This window comes from Patella vulgata, chromosome 2, assembly GCF_932274485.2.
Source record: "Patella vulgata chromosome 2, xgPatVulg1.2, whole genome shotgun sequence".
Lineage (NCBI taxonomy): Eukaryota > Metazoa > Mollusca > Gastropoda > Patellidae > Patella > Patella vulgata.
Window position 1 is genome coordinate 40344445 of NC_065880.2, and position 22414 is coordinate 40366858.

At 35.0% G+C, this 22414-nt stretch overlaps 1 protein-coding gene across 1 annotated transcript; it reads right to left on the reverse strand.

Annotated features, from left to right (window-relative positions):
* Window positions 1-8736: 8736 nt before the first annotated feature.
* LOC126810957 (B9 domain-containing protein 1) lies at window positions 8737-21915 on the reverse strand. The gene is made up of 6 exons (XM_050536393.2): window positions 21829-21915; window positions 17159-17227; window positions 15529-15640; window positions 14604-14700; window positions 11149-11279; window positions 8737-10214 (listed from the first exon to the last, which is right to left on the reverse strand). Exons 1-6 carry the CDS (start codon window positions 21883-21885, stop codon window positions 10060-10062), a joined length of 621 nt encoding a protein of 206 aa, XP_050392350.1. The 5' UTR covers window positions 21886-21915; the 3' UTR covers window positions 8737-10059.
* Window positions 21916-22414: the final 499 nt, after the last annotated feature.

Here is a 22414-nt window from a genome sequence, read left to right on the forward strand (position 1 = left end):
AGATATGTTTAGCTTTAGGAAACCTTTCAAGTCTAAACTGCAAAACGGATATTATACCATTTTAATTAAATAATTATATTGTGTAATACACCACTGGGGGTAGCATACAACGTCGATAACTCAATACTGCATACAAAGATAATGTTGAAAGATTGGTTGCCATACAATGGAAATACGCCCATGGCATCTAAGTCGTCGTACACTATACAAGCATTGTGGCATTGGTAATGTATCAACCTGTGAAGTAATTATCAGAAATAATTTAATTTGGCTGGATTTTTGTTCTTCCTAGTGCTAACATCTATTACATCTGTTATATAAAACATGTAGGCTACCGGTAACCTGATGATAATTTAGCTGTTTGAGATTTAGTGTCGGCAATCATTGGCAATTAGACCAATTTGATGATGACTGTAGCCTCTAGTGAGTGCATAAGATTTTTCAAACCGGTAAGCGATAATTCTGGCAGGACCTTTTGTCTCATAAACATAAATTCCAAGACAAATTTAGCCTCTAGAGCTTCTGTACCCCAAACGGACGGACAGGGCTGCGTACAAAAAAACGACCATATTCCAATGTGGGTGTATAAAAAAAAAAAGTAAATGAAAAAGCAGAGAGCATGGGTGATTTAACCCGATGATAATCTTAGCTGTTTGGGGTTTAGCTGTTGGAAATCATTGACAATCAGACCAATCTGTTGATGACCCTAACCTCTTGTGAGTTCATAAGATATTTCAAATCAATAAGCGATAATTCCAACAGGTCCTTTTGTCTCATAAACATAAACATCAATTTCAAGACAACTTTACCCTGTAGAGCTTCTGTACCCCGAACGGTCGGACGAGGTGACTAAAGATATACATCGGTGCTTTGGAACAGACAAGAAAGGTGTACAGTACCTAGTTGTCCGGTTGGACGAAACGTCAAGGCCCAACCTGATAATTGGATAGATAACTATATTTTGGATCTTTATTACAATGAAATGAAATGAAATGGGGTTTAACGTCCTACTGATTACGCCATACAGTGTGCGATGAGGGAAATTTTGCCCGGACAGCGGCACTACGGCCTACTCTTATATCGAATTCCATCTGTCAATGAATCTTTTGCGTGCACGCCAATGTGTACACGGGACCTTGGTTTTTCGTCCCATCCAAACGAATAGACAGCTGTCCTTGTCAGATCCTTCGTCCTGCATCACGGACAAGTGAGAACCACGCCAGAAAATCTGGATGAATTTTCTCGGTCAATGCAGGGATCGAACACCTCCAGGCTAGCGAGTATTTATTACACATATTACATGTATGATATTAATATCTATCATACATTTTTACACAGTAAAACCCAGAGTAACACCTTCCATACACCTCTATCATCCACAGTCTGGTGGCTATCAGAGGAAATGAAAAATGAAAACTGAAGAACTGCGGACATGTTACCAAACATTTAAAAAGTATATGTTAGTTTCAAAATAACCGCGGTATTCTACAAAGACAGTGTTGCATTTTAAAAGATAGTTGGATTTGTGAGGTAACCTAGGTCCACAAGCATTTATAAAATATTGGGGTCATTCGGCAATGATGGAGCCAGTAGAACTCCATTTGCTAACTCCATTAGCCTGCGATCTAGAATAATTCCACAGTTCCTCTAACAAGCTAGAAGCTGTTTGACAATTTTGTGAAACACCTTTCTATTTTGGATTTGGTTATTGAGTAAATTGATCGAAAAAAGACAATTTAATAAGATACAGTATTAATCTTGTCTGACTGTTTCTTGATAATACAAACTTCGTTGTTAGAGGCTTGGGAATTGTTTTGAATTTCAATTTTGTATCTCATTCAATTAGTCTAAAGCTGGAGAGGGGATTTGCTAGTTAATCTTTAACATCTATCTCTCCGGCGTTAAATTTAGCACAGATTTGTTGCATATTTTTAGAAGACAAGGGTATCTGTTAGTATTCATCTTCAATTTTCTAGTCTCATATTGAACAGGGGTTGGCAGATATTTGCAGATATTTGCAGATATTCTTCGTCCGGTCTTTAGCGTACATATAAGCGCCAATATAAAAAATAACACATAACACCTCTACCGGCGTAGTTCAAGCGGTTTGAAGGAGACCAAAACAAGATTTCTATTTTTCCTATACCTGTCCAAAACTTTTCAAACGGCACAACTTCAAAAATGGTGTTCTAGAAAATAAGTCCTAAGCTACACCGCGTCACCCCACCGAAACCAATCATTTAAACGCCTGCCAAACTGTGATTAACAAAGATTTCTTTCTACAAATATTTCTTTCTTATTTTATTATTGCGGGGTTACTCTCTCGCAGTCTGCAATTTTATTTTTCTAGGTTACAGTTACCCGGGTGCAGTACATAATAATATGACCTAATTACTCAGGACGCAACACATCTTTAACATGACAAGATATAGTTGTCAATACTAGTTATTTTTATCAGGAAAGGAAGAGACAAGTCGTAAAAACGATTTGTGTGAAGGAAACTTGAATTGTGAACACGGTATTTTGCTTTCTTAATGAACACACTTGATAGTATTACAATCACTTGACATTTACCAAGTTAAAATGATATCACGTAACAAAATTCTTTACTTGACGGTGCACAGGAGTGATTGGACAGCAAATAATGCCAATTAAGATACGAAGAATGTCCTTTCCTCTCGTACTACAATGTGAAGTGGTCGATTACATGGCCGATGTGTCTATAGAAGTACTGTGATGGAAAGACCATTACAACTGGAAGAAATTGAGATTGTGTCGGCGTTTTGTCCACTTTCCCGATTCCCTCGACCTGTTTTCATGACAAGATTTACAAGCCTGACTATTAGGGTGCCCCACCATAAATAAATATCTCCCTATTTCTCGACAATTACTCCACAATATTTATATATATACCAAGCCTTAATTCAGTTTCGCACATTTATAGTCACTAAATAAACGGTCATGTTGTACTTAATAAGCTATGACGAGTCTCGCTGGTTGATACATTTACACCCCAATCATCAGTTAGAAGTATATCTATGTATGGGTTGAAAAAAAAAAAGAGTAGCAAGATTAATAAAAATATTATGAATTGATTTCTGTTTCTTTGCTTTTAAACTTGCGCGAGGGGAGGTAATTTTATTTTAGTCACGATTGTTCGGTCTATTTTTTGCCGCGGCACAGAATTTTAAACGCTTAGTGGACGTTGCCTGTCCATCTATACACGGTCCATGATTTAACCATCGATAAATAATAAACTGAAAAATGGTTACGAGTGTCGGCCATAACAGTAGAACATGGGTTACCTGCCCTTGTTTTGAAATTAGTCTCGCTTAACCAGTGTACCGACCGTTCTCCGTCTGATTGACAGACCGGGATAATCAAGACTACTTTTTTACGAAACAAACAGAAAGCTGGAAAAAGAAATTTAATTTAGAAAAACGCACGTTAGGCAACTCAACAATTGTTTTAAGAACCTTGTAAAAGTAAAATGAAACTACTGCTAGTATCATGTTCTTGCCTAACCCGAGTGTTTCAGAGATATTATCTGTACTAAACCAAAACATGCCGCTCCTAACGGTATAGTTAATGATAAAGCAATTCGAAAAATAAAATAAATTAATTTCTAAAGCTGCTGTAATAAGTATGGAAGTCTATAACTACCATTCATAATTTCTACTTTTCGCCTCTTCAAAACACGAAAGTCGAAAAGTAGAAGTTACGACAAAATGTGAGGCGACAACACGCTATACAAGCCAAAATCAACTCGAAAATAGGAAAATAAGAAATAACACACAGCGATAATAGCGCCCTTCGTTTTTTTTCCTAATTTCTTATTTTCGACTTGCATTTTGGCTTGTATACAGTCTTGTAGACTTTCGACTTAGTCATATTTTTGTATTTATTGATGTCAGTAAGAAGGCGCCAACACGCTATACAAGCCAAAATGCAACTCGAAAAGTAGAAATTAGGAAATTAACACCCCACGCTATTATCGACTTTTCGCCTCGGAAGGGTACCGCTCCCCTTTATGCAAATGGTGTAAAACATATAATACTCAGGGCGACCTTTGGATGAAACTGTGGTCACGACTACAGTCTGACCCAGCACCCTAACGCAAACGGCCCGGACCATTGGCTATTCAATATGGCGGCGCCCATGTCAGTTGTTTTGCCTGCTATTTTTTCTGCTATTTACTCATTTTTAAAACTATATTTTGTCGATGGGGATGAAGAAATTTAAAACATTTCTTACAAAGCTGACTCCATCCGGGTTAACTGGTAACATGAATCATTTCACAAAGTTTTTAGTCGTTGGCCTATATATATTCTCTAACTTTAGGGTGTTACCACGAACCCTGAAATACGGTCCATGGTGTAAATAGCGCATTGGCAATTTTATATTTTTCAGACAAATTTACATAGGTGTCAGTCTTTTCAGCCATCTTTGAACTATCTCGACCGTGCTCTATCGCATGGTACGGCTTGTCACGGCCAGAGGTTGAACTAAATGTCATTTGCATGCAGATTGTTCAACTAGAGTACGGAAATCCGTGCAACCGAAGGTCACCCTGTCGTGGACCATCTAGTGGTCACAATTTATATCCGATTTGCGCTTATCGGACCGTAGCTTTCTGGATTATGAACCCTGATTGTACGTTTTTAGCTTGTGGATCCTATATAGAGGTAGCAATTTTTATCTTATTTTCAAAATCGTTCAAATATATCACCCTTACACCATAATTATGGTTGAGTCCGAATTTCCTGAAAATCGGACCGAAAGTCTACGTTCTACTTCTAGTATTAAAATTTGAGAGCTTATTCACGAAAACTTAAACTAAGATACAATCGAAATTTTAAGAAATACTGCAATTCGATTGGCTGACCAATATGCAAATTGGATATATGCAAATTGATTTTACTGGTCAGCCAATCGAATTGCAGTATTTCTTAAAATTTCGATTGTATCTAAGTTTAAGTTTTCGTGAATAAGTGCCCAGGTCTCTTCCAGTTACATTACTGTATCTAATAGATACTTGCGTGCAACAACCTGGAATAAAGAGTACTTGCAAGCCCCTCCACTCCAGCGGGCCTGCCTACCATTATTACCCACTGGAAAGCGACCCAAAAATTTTAATCCGAAAGTATAGCGGAATGGGATTTTAAGGCATCGCCAAATCCTCCCAACAATGGGCGCCGGTATTTTCTTTTGAAGACCCCAAAAAAACGTTATCACAAAGCTATAGTTGCCGGTGGAGAATAAACGGTTCTTAGAGCCTTCCAGGGGGTTGGGATGCTGAATGGTTAACGCGTGGGCGTTTGATCATAAGGTCTGTCATTGAGTCAAGTGGTGTGGTTTCGATTACCCGCTTGTACGTGACAAGGAGTTGTCCAATCTCGTGGGTTTTCCCCGGGTTCCCCCCCACAGCTAGAGACCCCTACAAGCAAGCGACTTAATGAAATAAAATCGAACCATGTTAGTCCCGAAATGACTTAGTTTGTGCCGAGTAGACGTTTAGCCCCCTCTTTCTCTCTCTCTCGGTTGATTTTAAAGTACCAGTACCTGAACACAATAAAACACGCACTTTACAGCCGACAATTACACATCAAAATACTTCATCTCTAATTCTGGCTTTGATTTTAATATATGTGCGTTCAACAATGGCCAAACTGCTTGTTGAAATGCACGGAAGGGTTTATTTCTAAAAATAACATTTTTTTGTTAGTTGTTTTAGCATGTTAGCTAAGTTTTAGTCAAGTAGCCAGACAAAAGTTCTCAAGTAAATAATTGAGTGGCGAGATAAAAATGCAATCGATGATTCCATCGGTAAGAACAAGGACTCTTTTAGAAATAATGGATTAATCTACGATGTTAGAAAACGCTAAATCATTGACAATGTTTCCTTCTGTCGGTGATATCTTACTGTAGCTGTTGGTGATCCATTGTTTATCGAAAATCAAAGCATTTGTTTCCATTATAGTGTCGATATACACCGACAAGACAGTACTATAAATAACTATTGCAACCATAATTGTTTATGGACTGCCAAGACCCCAAAAATGAAATGGGATTTAACGTCCTACTGTTATGCTCCTATTGAGCTAATGAATACGGCCATATGACGGGACAGCGGTGCTACGGCCTATTCTAAATTGAATTCCAACTGCCAAGGGATCTTTTACGTGCACTCCAGTATGTGCACACGACCTCTGTTTTCGTCCCATCAAAGGAACTATAGGCTGTTACTTACCAGGCCCCCTGTCCCGCAGCACTGACTATTTTAAGGGGGAACCACGCCGGAAAAATCCAATGAACTTTCTCAGCCAACCCCGGGATTGAACACGGGACCTCCAGGTTAGGGAGCCAACGTCTTTCTCACTTTGACACCACAGCTCCTGATCCCAAAACTACAAGGGAACAAACTGGAATGAAATTGGGTTAAACGTCCTACTTTTCTGTTCCATCCGGGCTAATGAAAACATCCATAAGGCATTCAGTGTGCTATGGTGGAAATTTTACCTGGACAGCCTACTCTTCTTTCTAATTCCAACTTGCAAAGAGCAGTTTTTACGTGCAACTTCAAAGAGCAGTTTTTACGTGCACAATCTGGAATATTCGATATTGGGTACAATTTCAATCCATCCCTCAAAGTTGTGTAAACTTTGTGTAATAATCCTATTCTATTGATGGACTATATTTATATTATTCCTAATAAAAGAAGTCTGTACTTTAAAGCAGCTAAATCTTTTTGGATTAGATCAGAATAAGGTGGTAAATAGTGTTAATCTGGTGTGTTATTTCGATTAGTGGTTTGGGGCAAGGTCTATACAATGTTTTCATTTGAAAGATTTTGCTTAAACATACATTATGCAAGAGCTAAATCTGCCTATTGCAGGTCTTTCTTTAGGCCTGAAATGTTATCTAAATTATTAATTAGACATTAAAGATACATTATGGGAGATAAGATAAAGAGATGGCAGTTCTCGCTATAATAGTTAAAAACTAGATAGTGTAAAGGTAATTTGCTGAAAATTTCAGTCAAATTGATCCACTATGAGCCGAGAAAGAAGCGAGTGAAATATTTGCATAGTCTTGGTCATCATTACTAAAATCATTAATATAAACAGCATAGTCTCGATTATCCACTTTTTTGGATTTAATTATCACTGGCCGTTAGCGGCATATAGGAATCTAATCCAGCCAACATCGAAGGCTAGCCTTGAAATCGAGAGTTTATTATGGTCTGGATAAGTTAATTAATGTCTAATTGATTATTTAGGTAACATTTCAGACCTAAAGAAAGACTTGTAATAAGCAGATTTTGCTCTTGCATAATGCATGTTTAATTAACTTATCCACACATTAATCAATTCTCGATGTCAACGCTAGCCTGCAATGTTTACTGGATTAGGATACCATTTGCTGCTCCACTTTCATTCTTGATTTAATCATGAAATCGATAATGGAGACTATGTTTTTTATCGTACTGACTTTAGTAATGATGATCGAGGCTAGGCCGAAAAACCAATTGCTAAAATCTCGGTTCAGGGTGGATCAATTTGACTGAAATTTTCAGCAAATTCCCTTTACGTTATTTTGTTTTTAACTATTATAGTGAGAACTGTCAGCTCTTTATCTTATCTCCCATAATGTATCTTTAAGTCATCCTGTTTACTAACTTGAGTTTAAAGTTTGACATAATGTATGTGTCAACACTAGCATGGGTAAGACGCTGGCTCACTAACCTGGAGGTCGGGTGTTCGATCCCTGCAATGGCTGAGCAATTTCATTCAGATTCTCTGCTGTGGTTCCACCTTGTCAGTGATGCAGGATGGAGGACCTGACAAGGACAGCTGTCTAGTCATTCGGATGGGATGCAAACCTGAGGTCCTGTGTACACATAGGCGTGCACGTAAAAGATCCCTTGACAGTTGGAATTTGATATAAGAGTAGGCCCTAGTGCTGCTATCCGGGCAAAATTTCCCTCATAGCACACTGTATGGCGTATGCCCATCTTCATTAGCCCAGTTCGGAGCAGAACAGTAGGACGTTAAACCCCCATTTCATTTCGCTTTGTCGAAAGACCTAAAGTTTTAAACAAAGACCAACCCTACAAAACCAAATATAAAACCAGTGATAATATGACCGAATCAAAGAAGTGGTGCAATTTTAACAGTGATTACAAGACTACAGTGATTACAGTGATCACTAGCTTTGTCGAAAGACCTAAAGTTTTAAACAAAGACCAACCCTACAAAACCAAATATAAAACTAGTGATAATATGACCGAATCAAAGAAGTGGTGCAATTTTAACAGTGATTACAAGACAACAAAAGATACGCTCACCCGCAGTTGTGGCTGTCGTATTAAAAGAAAAAAAATGTCACAAATGAAAACTGAAGTTTTCTGATTTTGCCATTTGGTTTTCGTCTTGTATTCCTCATTTTATATTTTACCAAACACAGTTATACTTAGCAGAGAGAGAGAGAGAGAGAGAGAGAGAGAGAGAAAAATGTGGTTTAACCGCCACTCGACTCAAACTAGGTCATTTCGAGACTAACACATGATTTAATTTTATTTCAATAATTCGCTTGCGCGTAGGGGTCTTTAGCTTCCCACCAAATTTCAGATTAATCGGTCGAAAACTGTAGCCTCTATCGCGTTCACAAGCCAATTGTTGACGGACAGACGGAGGGTGTATAGAAAAAGGCAATGATAAATAAATATAGTGAAAATTTTAGTCAAATTACTTTATTCTGAGTGAAGTTATGAAATGAATGTTTGAAGCTTACAAGTACCATTGCTACGATATTAAACAAAGTCTCGTTTATCCGGGTTTTTTTTAAAAAAAATTATTAAAAGGAGAATGTGTTCTAATCCATTCAATATCGAAGATATCTGTTTTCCTAGAGATTTGATTATAGGTTTGTTGTGTGAATAAATATCTAAATAATAATTTTATAACATGTGAAGCTAGAAACAAGACCTACAATATGCAGATTTAGCTCTTACACAATTCCTCTTTCAGATTAAGAAGAAAGACATAATTTTGATGATTAGGTTGAAGTTTTACATTTCCAGTGCTGCAAATAATTGCCCACCTGACTTTGTGGCATAAGATTCACCTTACAGATAGTTGAACAATGAATCCAAAGAGTCTGTGGTAAAGTGTGACAAGGACTTAATCTCAATGATTAATTGCAAAGTCCAAGAAGATGTGCGACCCAGTATGTCGATAGAGTCCATGTTTTATTTACAATAGCCGATGATTTTACCTGTAGAAGATGGGTGAGCAGAGAGGCTGACAAAAACCACACACATATGGATACCAGGGGTATTCATAACTGCAAGAATATCATTATTATGTTGACAATGTAAAAATAATTTTTATAACATATTATTATAAAAAAGATTTAGTTTATTTTATGTACATAAAATTAAAAACATACATTGTTAGTTGCTAGGACGGAATTCTAAATATAACAATTTTTAACATTTAATTAGTACAAAATTCTGAAATATTTATAGTGTATACTCCTATTTCTTATATGTATCTTAGACTAAGAGCCTTCAATTATATTGTCAGCAATTTATCTGTTCCAAATCCAAAGTGACAAGTAACTGATCTTTTCTTTCATGAATAAATACATGTCTTATACAGTTCCTATTCTTTATCAGGGTAATTAAATGAAAAAAAAAAAAAAAGATTGATCATTTTTTACCTTGAAACAATTTACTTTCTAATACATTCTTTTCATTAATATTAATTCAAATGTCCTTTTGATATGAATCACCAACACTTATTCAATTTATTTATATTTTTACTTGTACTTTCATCCTTTTATAAAGCAATTATTTATAGGTATGTTATAAACGATTATCCAGGGATTATTTAAGGAATGACTGTTGAATATTATCTCCAGCCAATATCCAATTTTGTCCTACCTACATGTAGGATCAGAATAGATAGGACTTGAAAATATAATAATATACATTTTTAATATACACATATTTACACATTTACAGAGCTTTTATTTAGATTGAATAAGGCTATTGAACTATGCTTCTGTGCCAGCTTGTGTTGGACCAACTGTCTCTATCAGGGCGGCATGAACAACATCAGAAGGTAGTACATCATATCCTAATTTCTTCATATCTTTCATAACAACATTAAAAGAAACAGTAAGAAAACCTTGTGAACGCACCCTGGTAACTGAAATATACATGGAAATAATATATAAGTTGTATTTCATGAGACAGTGTATGGATTGCAAGTATACAATGGGAGTAGCATCTTAATATTTATTCTATTTATCTCCATCACCTACATTTGTATATAACAATATTATTCACATTGCATAACAATATTGTTCACATAACTGAAATCAATGTCACCTGTATCAATAATATCATTACTTAACTGTGAAATCAACATCAGGTATATCAACAATATCATTCACATAACTGTGAAATCAGACCATGCAAAAGGATTTTATAACCTCACTCGTTTTCTTCTTTTTTAAGACTTGAATTATACAAGCCAATACTGAGGCTGATGTCCCTTGTTTCGGCCGCAAAATAATTAAATTATGACAATTACATTTATATTTTATCTTTTTAAACAGCATCTCTAGCAATTAAACTGTTTATCACTCTGCTTAACCTAATAAACAATCTAAATCAATTACAAGCAGAAATATTGTGTCCCATAAGAGAGAGAGAGAAAAATGGGGTTTAACGTCCACCGTACACCAACTAGGTCATTTCGGGACTAACATATGGTTTAATTTATTTCAATAATTCGCTCCCGCCTAGGGGTCTTTAGCAGTTGGAGAAATCGGAGGACCCGGAGAAAACCAACAAGGTTGGACAGGCGACCCTACTCCTTGACACGTACAACCGGGGATTCGTAACCACGCCAGTTGACTCAATGACAGGCCTTATGATACAGCGCGCACGTGCTAACCATTCGACCATCCAACCCCCCTGTGTCCCATAGAGTGTGGATCCATTAACCATTTGGCATCCCAACCCCATCGAAATAAATATAGATTGACTAGCATACAGTAAAATTGAAACCATTTACAGTATAGTATTTTATTTTTGATTTTTAATAAAAAAAATAAGTTAAAAATTTTAGAACCTACCTTCTCTACCTTCACCTTGTGCTACAACTCTGGGGTCCACATACTCAGGTCGACGCCCTAGAAACCAACTAGTTAATTTTTGAAATGCTGATGAAGATTCTGGTACAAACATTGGTATGTGTAACTTATGTCTGTCAAAACAAAACCCAAACATTTGCAGTAATGATAGTTAACTAATGGCTTAATATCTAATTGTAAGATTGATTGGCCTCTGTAGAATCTAAACATGCACCGAAATCAAATTTTAGGAAGCATTAGCTAAGCACACCCACACAGTTTAAAAGATACAATATTCAAGACTAAAAGACACAGTAACCCAGACTATGGGAAATAAAATGAAATGGGGTTTATGTCCTACTGTTCTGCTCCTGAGACTAAAAGACACAATATTCCAAACTATACTCGTCAAGAAATGCAAATACCTATGCAGGTTGTGATATGATAAATAGTCATGGACACTTGACAAGCTTTGAGAGTATGTTCACAGATGAAGAACTTATCGCCCCAACAGAACCACTGAGCTGCACATACGACACGCAATAGCGCCATACACGTGGGAGAGAGAGCGAAATTGGGTTTAACGTCCACTCAACACAAAATAGGTCATTTTGGGACTAACATATGGTTTTTAATTTTATTTCAATAATTCGCTTGCGCGTAGGGGTCTTTAGCAGTGGGCGGAAACCAAAGGACACAGAGAAAACTCAATGACAGGCTTTATGATACAGCGCACACATGCTAACCATTCAGCCATCCAACCCCCACATACACGTGGGAGGGGTTCATTGTCAAATTTGTCACTTCAAGGAAGGGTTGATGAAAACTACCACTTTCTGGTTTATCCCTATCCATGTTTGCTTTCCTATCGGTTCTTGCATAAGATTTACTGTTTAGCGTATCTTTGCTTTAGTGTGTTGCGTTTAATTTGATCGGGAGACGTGCTTGTCGACGTCAACCGACAACACTGCAAGATTTAGTCGTGGCACTACAAGAGGAGTGGGTCAGATTGCCCCAAATCGTGATTGGACAGTTGATTAGGAGCATGCCAAGACGAATTGCTGAATGTCTGAGGATTGGTGGAGAAATTACTCATTATTAAGATAAAAAACAAAAAAGTCCATTTCTCTTTTGACAGTATCTCTATGCGAGTGAAATGGGGCCGTCAGATAAGCCGCCCATATGAACTGTTTATGTTCATGTGTAAGCAATTGGCCTGTTATTAACATACACTGGTTACCTCTAATAAAAACAGCAGTGCATTTTCGCAGTTTTGTATTGTTTCTGAATATCCCCTACTTTTTTTGAAGAGTATATTACAGACACAGTATTCCAGTTACAGATTAAAAGTCAAATCCAGACTTTCAGACAATACACAATATGAATAGCGGTTAGTGTTATCAATAAGCATATTTATACAATAATTACTAAAGATAGGTTGTCAGGCAACAAAACATACGCCCATAGCAGCTAAATTGTCTGAGCCGTTGCATATTTATTCTTTTGTAGTTAATTGGGGGCAGTTACAAGACAATTTGATACAGATCAGATTATATCATTTGAGGGTCCACAAGGCTCTACAAACTGAAACAAGGGCCTTAACTGTTGAAATTTCTTCAATCTTTTTCGTTTTACTAAGTCAAATAATGCATATAAATTTCATACAGATCGGGTGATAACTTTTGATGCTAGAGCATTCAGAAGGTTCAACAAAGTGAAACAAGGCCCATAACTCTAGACGTAATTAACGGAAATTGTTGAAATTCAATAGGCTTCTTCGTTTCATAAATTTAAATGAATCATAAAAATTGCATACAGATTAGATAAGCCGTTAAAGAGTGTTCACAAGGGTCAACAAAGTGAAACAAGGGCCATAACTCTAGACATGATTAACAGAAATTGACAAAATTCAACAGCTTCTTCATTTCACTAATATTGAGTAATATAAACAATGCATATAAATTTCATACAGATCGAAACAAATTGAAACAAGCGTCATAACTCCAGAAGAAATTAACGGAAATTATTGAAATTAAATAGGCTTCTTCATCTTACTGATGTAAACAACATATTATATCAATACAAATAAATGTAGTCTGTAGAGTGTACACAAGAAATTGTGGATGACGGACTGGGTCGACGGCAATATATGACCAGATTTGCATGTGGGCGTACAAAAAAGGTTACTCCTGCTGAGGGAAGTTATGACCATTTAAACTTCATTTCTTAATGCCACCATCTTTTTTCTCTTGGATCATTAGCTAATGCTTGAACAATAATTCATTTCAGTCAGCAACGATCCAAGCGAATATATATGGCATACATTACAACGTATGTTTTTTTTTTAATTCTCTAGCTAGACATTTGTCTACTATCTAAAGAACATTTTTCAGCACTTATTATTGTAACATTTATACAAGGAAAATGATTATTAGCTGACACATTGACATAAATGCAAGTTTGATTTCTTTAATTGGTCATTTCAATCATATCTGTCATAACAAACGGTAATTGTTTACTTGCTTCTACAATGTCTTGTTGAAAGATACAGACAGCAAGAACAGATGTGCTATAAACAGATTAACAGCATTAGGACAGGCAACTTTATCTTAACATTAATTAAAAATCTAACAATGTTTTTTAACATTACAAATATAAAACTATATAACTGATCTCATATTTTTGGTTCCCTTAATAATTTTAGGTTCGACTGCTGTAATTAACCAGGAGTTGTCTACTAATTTGGGTTGTACTTTAACAAGAAACTGTAATATTTTACAACAATTCACAAAGCTGCGTAAAGATACTATGATTTTGGGAAGGAAATGGGGTTTAACCTACATACACCATGCGGTGTTCTATGAGGAAAATTTTACCCGGACAGTGGCACTATGGTCTGCGGACCTTCGTTTTTTCCAGTACCATCCACCAAACAACTATATATTGTCCATTGCCAATGCGCTTTGGAAGAAAAGGCAATCCATATGACTAAAACAGGTCCACTCGCACAAGAAGGAACTAGAGATATTATGAGACTTTGTTGATTTACATTAATGTGGATAACAGATGAATTCAAAACCTTAATTACAATTACGTAGTTTTTATGACAGGTATTTTACACATGAATTATGTATTGAAATTAACCCATTTGATACTGGTCATTATGGTTACCAGCTTACTGAGCCCAATTCTACAAAATAGCTATTATAACCTGACCCTGTCCCATGTAATGACAATTCGTTTTGGTTACTATGGTCTCGCAGGGTTGGGCTCTTGTAGGAAGGTCTAAAATGGGATAGGTTATAGCGTCTCCTACAAAATATATGCAGTGTGTCATGGCAGCTAACCAGGCCCCATATGATGAAAAGCTTAAGGGATTTGGCAGTTTAATCCATCCAGTGGAACTCTAATCAGAAAAGTGAATATTTAAATAATTTCAACTGACATAAAGTTCATACCTTCCAGGTGTTATAGGAACGTGACAATTACCATAACCACGTACGACATCTGTTCCAAATACATCCGGTCCATATGCATGCACAACTAATTGAGGCCCTATAATACATGTCACAATAATGTATACAACTAAAGAAATATTTAAAGAGAAATTCAAGTAATCTTAAACATGCATTATGCAAGAGCAAAATCTGTTTATTACAAGTCTTTCTTTAGGCCTGAAATGTTATCTAAATTATCAATTAGACATTAATTAACTTATCCAGATCATAATAAACTCTCGATGTCAAGGCTAGCCTTCGATGTTGGCTGGATTAGATTCCCATATGCCGCTAACGGCCATTGATAATTAAATCAAAAAAAGTGGATAATCGAGACTATGCTGTTTATATTAATGATTTTAGTAATGATGACCGAGACTATGTGAAAATTTCACCCGCTTCGTTCTCGGCTCATAGTGGATCAATTTGACTGAAATTTTCAGAAAATTACCTTTACACTATCTAGTTTTTAACTATTATAGCGAGAACTGCCATCTCTTTATCTTATCTCCCATAATGTGCCTTTAACTAGTAATTTCAGACCTGGTAAGATGGTCTTTTCATCATAATCAAATCTATGTAACAAATTAGAGGGAGGCACATTGGTGCTGCCTTACTTAACCAGGGAAAGATCCTAGTGATGGTCAATAAGAATTCCTCAGAAAAACCAAGATTAAATAAGAATCTGGGCAAAATGAATATGAAAATTTATCGTGACTGAACGAGTTTAAACTAGAAGTAACTTAATTGTTCAGACAATAACAATAAACGTAGAGGAGCTGCTTGCATAAATTTTCTTTTTAAAGAATCCAGCATAAACAGTAAGGATGATTCTGGCATCATGGCAAGCTTTGAAAATGGACAAAAAAACTTTTGCTACACTTACAACCACTTGGATTAGTACTTTTAAATGTAATATCAATCGGGAAATTCCATACAAATCTTTGTTTTTCATCTTGACTTTTCTTTGTAACTTGAGTAATTCCTTCTTCAAGTCCCTGCAAAGAATAAAATTTAATACTACATGCAGGATAATCATCTCGTCTTGGTCCATTTCATGTCACATAAGTTACGGTTTGGAGCAGTTTAGAGCTCTGCAAGATTGTCTGATATCAATTACATGTAAATCAATATGTATATGCATCAGAATATCTCAATCCTGTCAATTTTGAAAATTACCAAAACTTTATAGGAGGTGGTTTTTCCACAATTTAACACAATGCAACCGTCACGTAAAATTAAATAAACATAATTTGACATTTTGCATTGAAAATTCTGTGATTGGTGAAACATGACTAGATAATTTTAAATATAATATGAAAGAATATTCATTCTTCATTCTATTTTGCAAATCAGCAACAAAAAAGATTTTTTATAAATACATTTACACATATAAACCAAAACATGGCGTCACGTAAGTTACATTGGTTTGTGTAACAAATTTATTGATTTTCTTGTATTTTTTTTAGTTTGTTTTTAGGAACTTCATTATAATTAAGTTATTATTACCAAAATACAATCTAAGATTTTTTTTTCTTTGGTATCATCTTTTGATACATGTATAAACATGACATTTTACATAGGGGTGCATTTTTGGCAAAATCTAAATAGTTTATTATTCGCTTAGAAGTTCAAAAACAAATTTCACAGAACTAAACATTAAAATTAAGATATTATTAATAGATTTTTATGAAATTATTGTAAAACATTGAACATGAAAGTATTAAAGTATTTGAATCTGTCACGTAAGTTACAGAGGGATAAGCAAAGTTTAGCACAACAGTACACATAATTACTTAAGTTTGGGTGTTATTCTTTGAGATGAAACATTTCTTCTTTGTAAAAATGTACTGAATCTAAGAAACAACTGTAAAAGACTCCTTTTTAAGACAATCCTTTAATTCTTTAAAGGTACATGTAGCAAAAACACCAGTTTAGCCTCTGCAACACCTAGGTCAAATTACAACATTTTTTAAAAAATTATTTCAAACACGTGTCTTAACTTTATGGTAGAATTAAACAAGGGGTGTTCTAGCATCATAAAATTTACAATTCACAGAATTAATTTCATTTTTTGTTATGATGGACCACTTCACATGAAATTGGTCTCTTGTAGTCTAGGGGAGACAACTCCATATAATGACATTAAATTAGTGGTTAGTTGTTTTCATTCTTATTCTTGCATAATTCCTTATAAGAACGTGGAACACAAATTTACTAATAATTTTATAGAACATACGATTTTCAAAAACTTAATTCTCACAACAAAAGTCATTTTTCAAAACAAAGGTTAACCTTTCTTATCATTAGGCTTACCAAATAAAACCTTGATGAAACTGAAATACAACTCTATGGTCAAGAAGCAGAGAGCCAGACTGAACTCCTATGTGAATACAATTCATGCATTATAAATAATTAAATGCTGCCCTCTCTGTGTGCAGTTTCTGCAGAGTATTTGCATAATGTAAAAGAAAAATTAATTAGGCAACATGTCATATTTTTATTTGCATACTTACAGAGGTAATCAACCAATCGAGACCATGTGTAAAACAATATCTACAATAAATATCATCAAATTCTGGAAACTGAAATGGAAAGTATTTATATTTTCATAATTAGCCCATTATTAATGATGCATTATGCAATAAAGAGCTTATTTTGCCAATTGCAGGTCTTTCTTTTTAGCTTCAAATGTTATATAAATCATTAACCAGGGACTTATTCACATGACATTATTCACACGGATCAGAATGATATTGATTGGATTAGAACACCATTGTCATAATTTAATATTAAAATGGATAATCAAGACTTTGTTGTATAAATACATGTAGTACTAGTACCGTACTTGGAAATCTTGTCAAACTTTTAAACACTAAAAACTTTACTCTGAATAAAGTAATTTGATTGAAATTTTCAATATCATTAATAAGCTTATTTATTTTTCATAATCCATCTTTGAACTATACAGCAATAACAGCCAGTTCTTTATCTAAATCTTATATAGGTGTGTGAAGTTAGATTTGAATAGACTTTCCACTTCTGGATTAGGTCTATATGTATATACATGTAACTTAGATTAAAGACTTGTCCTCCCTGCGATATCACTATTGTGCAAGCTGATGTTTAAAAAAAAAAAACAAAAAAAAACAGAACAGACATGTCCTCCCCGTTGAAGCTTGAATTTTTGTCAGTGTATAAGAAAATAGCAAATGGTACCATCCATAGATAGGCATAATGCCCATTAGTGGGATGTTAAAGTATTTTATTCTGTAGTTTATGCATCTTCAGATGTGGATGCGCTCTCTTAAATTCTAAAATAGTTTAACTTCAGATAGATCTATATGGACTGAAATTATTTAACAAGGTAAATTCCATAGAAAGAGATAAATACTAATAATACCAAACTAGAAAATTGCAATGGATGGGTCAAATCAAGTCCCGGTTAATATGCTTGTGTTGTAGTGGTATATAACTGGTGTTCTTTCTTATGCCTTAACCAGAGCCTCTCAATTTAATACTGTTTACATCCGTATATACACTAGTTTAATACTGGTGTGGAAAATAAAACTGGTGTTCTTTTTAGGGATGTGGTCATAACGGTCCTATGCAGGGCTGTCGGTAATTTTTCACAGTTGATTAGCAGTACTGCTTTCAAAAAGTCTAATTTTGCCAAATCTGATTAGCAAATTTAAAAATTGATTAGCAGTTTTTCAGTTTCATATACAACAACTAAATAACAGATATTACTTTTATTCGTAACAAATGATTATATTTCATTCTTAAAATTTTATTAGCACTGCTACACTACAGGTGTAGCTGTGACAGTTTGTCAATGTGATGTAGACTTTTGGTTAGGTCTTTGTCTGAAGCCAATTCTTGGCAGTGGCTTCCGAAGCCCCACCCCCACTCATTTTAATTGTCATTTTTTTGTCAGAAAACAATTGGACACACGAGGAAATAAACCAATAAATAAACAATAGGGCAATTCTGTGAAAATGTTAACCTAAGTGGTAAAATTGAAATATTAAGCTACACCAATGTTTTTGGTACCAAAAGAAAGCTTGTTTTGTCTACTTTGAGCATATTTACATACAACGGACATCCCAGTCAGACACTGCCATTTTCACCATTTCGCTTTAATGTCTCACTCTCAGTAAATTTGTGAATATATTAATGAAATTGTGCTTTATAATGATTTTCCTGTAAATTAAAATCAGAATGCTGTTAATAATAATAAGACCAAAATTTCAAGTAGAAAATCTAACATCAATAGATGGTATTATGTTGACGTCAGTCTGTTACTAAATATTCAAAATAATTTCTTCAGTAATTTGTTTTTTGTCTGATCCAATAAAAATGTGAATATCCTCTGATTTCAACTTATCAGTTATAAAAAGAAAAGGGCATGTCACTTAAATTTCCCCCCCTAACTCATGGTTATAGACTGAAAAATGTACAGACTGACGGTAACAGACTGACATTATAATTTACAGAATTCTTACTTTGATTTCTGATTTTACAATACGTTTATATGTATTTATTTTTTTACATATTATTTACAATACGTGGGGAATACACTTGATTTTTTTTTTTTCAAATTGAATACTGATGTAATTACTCGAAATTGACATGTCTCCCAACATGAGTGGTACTACTTGATTCCCCATCTCCGGTTAAATAGTCCCTATTCATAGAGTTGTGTCGCTGTATTATATAGCATACCGTAATGAATTCTGTCTGGGTAGTTTGAGAAGAAACTGTCAGACGGAGAATTCTGTTGTGTTTATAATATTTTATTTGACATTTTATACACGTTGAAAGTGTTGAGAAAGCCTTCTTGTCTTCAAATGTGGGTAAATCTTTGTGTCAATATCCAAAATGACAGACATATGAATGATTCGCAGTCACTGCGAATCAAAAACGTTATAATTTTTGATTAGCAAGGGACAAAATATATATCGCAAATTGTGCTGCGATACTGGTTGTCGGCAGCCCTGGTCCTATGCCATAACTGCCAAAAACAGGTTTGGTCAAAACGACTCTACTTTAGTCATAACGGACAAACAGTTTGCAATCTGATTAAAACACAGATCCTATTTCTTTTTTTATAGTTCAAAATTTCGTTTTATTTGTCTGTACTACACTAGGCTTTGGAAGAGTTGATAACCTTCTTTCTGGATGGCGTGACTGAGGGGTTAGCCAATGAAACCATCTGTTACGCGACTTCTTGGCATACCCTGCACGAAACTGTGGTTAAACCACTAGAAACGTCAACACTGATTGATTAATCAATGTCTGACATCATAGGGCCAAAAGTCACTCGTAGAATCCAGTACAACTGGCCGTTATAGTTTAGGGCCGTTATGTCTATAATCCCTTTTTTATACCTTAACCTGGGCCTCTCAATTTAATACTAGTGTTTACACAAGTGTATACACAAGTTTAATACCAGTGTTATTTTTAATTGTTCCAGTTTTGTTTTTGTCTCCTGTTCTAATGCATTGAAATCTTTGCATGGGCTGGCAGACTATAATAACCACCAAACAAAAGGTATTTGAGAAAAACTTCTAACTTCTTTCGGAAAGATAAGTAACTGAGATTTATGTTGAATTTCTGTTGTTTTGTATTCAATAGAAAGTTCATCTTTCTGATCATTATTCAGTCGAAAAATCCTTTCTGGAATTTCTTGCAAATCAGGTCTGAGATCAACATTTCTTTGTCTTATGTTTTGGTCATTTATGGGTAAAAACATCATTTTAAGCCTGAAATTGTGAAAACTAAATCTGAAGGCCTTAAAAAAAATCCCTTTTTTGTTGTCTGCTGTTTCACATCAATGTTGTAATAAATGACTCAAACTGAGATTTTCCTAACACATAGGGGTTAGTGTTATATATATTTTCAACAAGATAAGAACTTTTAGCAAGCTATTATTGTTATCTTACAAGTTTTTATGTAATTAGAAATAATATTGCACAAAGCTGTAAATTTGTTTTCTTAATTAAATCAGGAAATTGATATTGAAAATATAGACAAACTGAATGGCTTGGGTATAAGTTAGTGTTTGGGTAACACAGACAGATACACAATAATAGGCCTAGTGTTCATCTTGTGTAAATATATAACATGTTTAACACAACCTTAAAGGGACTATGCCGATTTTAACAGTCTCAGAAATAAAAGTCTATGTACGTATAAAATTTAAACGTCAAAATATAGAGGAATGGTAACGTGTATTTACATTATCTGAAAATTTCAGCTCAAAATATTGAGTCGTTTAAGTGTGAACTTCAAAACCGTTTATCCGGACACATAATCTTTTAAGATTTTGGGTAATTTTTTTCATTGGGTGACCTGATAATTTATTACCGTTCTTTTAGAGGTCAAAACAGTGTGTGGTGTATGTGCTGTACTTCATAACGAACAGTAAATTTCACCTACACATTATTGTTATAAAATAAAACTCTGGTTTATCCAGATACCGTATAATACAGTACACAGGTCTCCATTTCCAGATGAAGACTGACAGGTTTACTTGAAACCGTACCACGTATATTAGGTTAGTTGCTCGGCTCTAAGGAAGAGGTTTTTAAGGGCTTTTCACAGAAAATTAAGCAGTTTTTTCTCCAAAATATAATTGAGATTGGCCTTTTAACACCACAACAAACCTTATTAGATTAGCGTTACACCAGTGCTACACCTGATCTAACTGACACAACACCACCTTGACCCCATCTTCAATAGAAGGCTTGATCTTGCCTTAAACATAGCTCGTTGCTTCAGAAACATGCCTTAAACCCAGGACTTGAACTGACACAATTTTGACAAATCATAAAAAAAGAGCTTATGATGAAGGTAAAAATGATCTTGTAATATTATCACGTTTTCTAGATCTACCACTACTACCAGGGTTATTGGGGGGGGGGGGGGGGTAATATTCTGTAGTCAGTCAACAATCATGATTCATTAGTTCGAATGTCTACGAGAATGGTTTTACACAGACAAAAACTCAAACCGGACTTGTCATAGCTTGTTTACAATAATTATTTATCATGAGATTAGATCTATCTATAGGTCTAAAGAAAATAAAACACATAATCTGACTTGGAAATATTATAGTAAACTATCTCTTTATGATGTTAAACCCAATTTGGTATTACATTACATAATCACATTAATCAATTACCTCTGCCGACTCGATTTGTCCACTGACCATAACTAAGAAAACCGAACTTGACGCCATCGTTGGTATTTACTATAAACGCCGCCTCTCGGAAGCGATAAAGACGGTGTAAGGGAGATTACTGCAGCTATATATAACTGGAGGAAGACCACTATTAATTTCCCCATTGACCATAGTGTTAATTCTTGTCTCTTTGCCCGGCTTAGGGTTACCAGATTAATCATTGAAGAAACCGGGACATTTATTATTCTGAGCAAACTAAAGCTAAATTGAGCACTGTCGGGCAATTGCTTTCACTACTTACAAACAAAGCAAATGACCGGGATTGACCATCTATAAGCTGTAAATATTTTTTTGGAACGTGATTTTCCTTATTCATGTCTGAAACTTTCACCCATCAATATTTACCAAATCTGATACAAAATTAATTTCATACAACTTTCTTTTACACGTCCAAAAAGTCCACAAAAATTGCAATTCAAAGGGGTGGGGGGGGGTGAGAAAAAGAGAGGTTTGCTATAAATATAGATGTAACTACTGGTCTTTCTCGGGATAAGTTAAACAACCTGTTATCTTTTCTATATAGTTT

Bases quoted from the DNA above. Each gene is read 5' to 3' on its own strand.
- LOC126810957 (XM_050536393.2), bottom strand. From the start codon at position 21,885: ATGGCGTCAAGTTCGGTTTTCTTAGTTATGGTCAGTGGACAAATCGAG. The intron at 17,228-21,828 runs GTAATTGATTAA...TTTCCATTTCAG, and splicing joins GACAAATCGAGTCGGCAGAG to TTTCCAGAATTTGATGATAT. The intron at 15,641-17,158 runs GTAAGTATGCAA...TATTCTTTGCAG, and splicing joins TCGATTGGTTGATTACCTCT to GGACTTGAAGAAGGAATTAC.